This window comes from Cryptotermes secundus, unplaced genomic scaffold (genome assembly GCF_002891405.2).
Source record: "Cryptotermes secundus unplaced genomic scaffold, Csec_1.0 scaffold156, whole genome shotgun sequence".
Taxonomy (NCBI): Eukaryota; Metazoa; Arthropoda; class Insecta; order Blattodea; family Kalotermitidae; genus Cryptotermes; species Cryptotermes secundus.
This window is the reverse complement of record NW_019727089.1, coordinates 934,737-936,176: the sequence shown is the minus strand read 5'-3', so window position 1 is coordinate 936,176 and position 1,440 is coordinate 934,737. Positions and strand designations below refer to the sequence as shown.

Sequence of the window (1,440 nt, the reverse complement as noted above, 5' to 3'; positions counted from 1 at the left end):
CCCCCCCCCCCACACACACACATTATGTAGGTCTACGCGAGTAATTACTGACCGTCGGTACACTCAAATGCAAAAGCCAACAAGGAAGGGAGCGCATCATTCCAATACATAACTTTCCTTGTACTAATTTTTCCGAGTAAAACCAAAACGTGATCTTCACGTTCATTCATTTGTTGAGAAAAATGATGATTGGAGTCAAATTATTCTTTACCCCTAAAACTATATAAATTTTAAGTCTGCCTTTTTGAGAAGAATATGAAAAATAAAGCGAATTATACCTTTCTTAATATAAATAGTCCTTTCCAGAAATACAGTCAAAACAAAAATGCAATACGTTGAGAAACAACGTTACTATAACAAACCATGTGGACATCGACAGCTGATGTATATGACGCTGACGTACAGTAAGGTGTAGCCTGGTACACGGATTCAAATGTCGGAGAGATACGATTCTTGTGTGATCTGTGACAGCCATATGTTGTATGTTCCCTCTAGCAAAAGCTTGATAATATTGTTTATTTCAGGTATGTTCCAAAACATGGTCCAGATTTCCAGAAAGTACGAGTCAACTTTTTGCTTTTGGAAAGGATATGAACTCTTCGTCTTCGTCCAAGACGTCAAGCATATCGCGGTAAGCTGCCAGTTACATTCCTAGATTTATGTGAAGATACTGCACAGCTGAAGTACAAACGCAAACTGGGGTTCTCCAGACAGCCAAATCGTGTAGAGAGGCTGTTTGTTGTTACGGAAACCATCATCTCTAGGGCTATCCGACAAGAAATGCGGCCACACACATACATTAATGGGACACACGATAGCGTAGTTGCTTGAGGCACTATGTTACAGGCCTTAAGGTCGCAGGTTCGAGTCCCGATTAAGTAATCGGATTTTTCAGTTGACCTAATCCATCCAGCCGCACCATGCAGCTGGGGTGAAAAGGGCGGCCGGCGTGTAAGGCTGACAACCTCACCACCATCTGTTAGCCGATTGTCTAGAAAGTGTGGGAACTTCGACATCTCACAACCCTTTGGGCCTCAACGGCCTGTTACAAGAACAGCTTTACTTTTCTTTTTACATTTTACGCGTACATTAACATTGTTACTACTAGCACAAGATATGAGTGTCCTCTCCTGATATTACAGTACGGCTCTGAAGGTTATCCTCGACCAATGGAAGCGAGGCAGTGCAGGGTGAAGACCGGCTAGGGTGCACTCCATGTTGCAGTATAAAACCATTCCCAGCGGATTCTGTGAAGTTTATTAAGCTTAACTCCGCTGCAGCCATCCGTTTCTGGCAAAGGTAAAACTATCCTCATAGAAGGCCGAAAAGACCCGTACTGTTGTGAGACGTCGAGGCTCCCACATCTTCTAGACCAGGGTCCTCCAAACTTTTCGAACCGCGGGCCACATGAAGTAATTCAGCACTTTCAACGGACCGGAT

At 43.6% G+C, this 1,440-nt stretch overlaps 1 protein-coding gene across 6 annotated transcripts in view; it reads left to right on the top strand.

Moving 5' to 3' along the window:
* Positions 1 to 771, top strand: part of LOC111864308 (probable cytochrome P450 313a1) — a 23,544-nt gene extending 22,773 nt beyond the window's left edge. For all 6 annotated transcript variants that reach the window (XR_004513009.1, XR_002842771.2, XR_002842772.2 and 3 more), the window contains exon 3: positions 525 to 771. Coding sequence is in view for 2 of the 6 variants with exons in the window: in XM_033751366.1 (XP_033607257.1) it covers positions 525 to 655 (131 nt within the window). In the remaining 4 variants the exon portion in view is untranslated. The remainder of the gene's footprint in view (positions 1 to 524) is intronic.
* Positions 772 to 1,440: the final 669 nt, after the last annotated feature.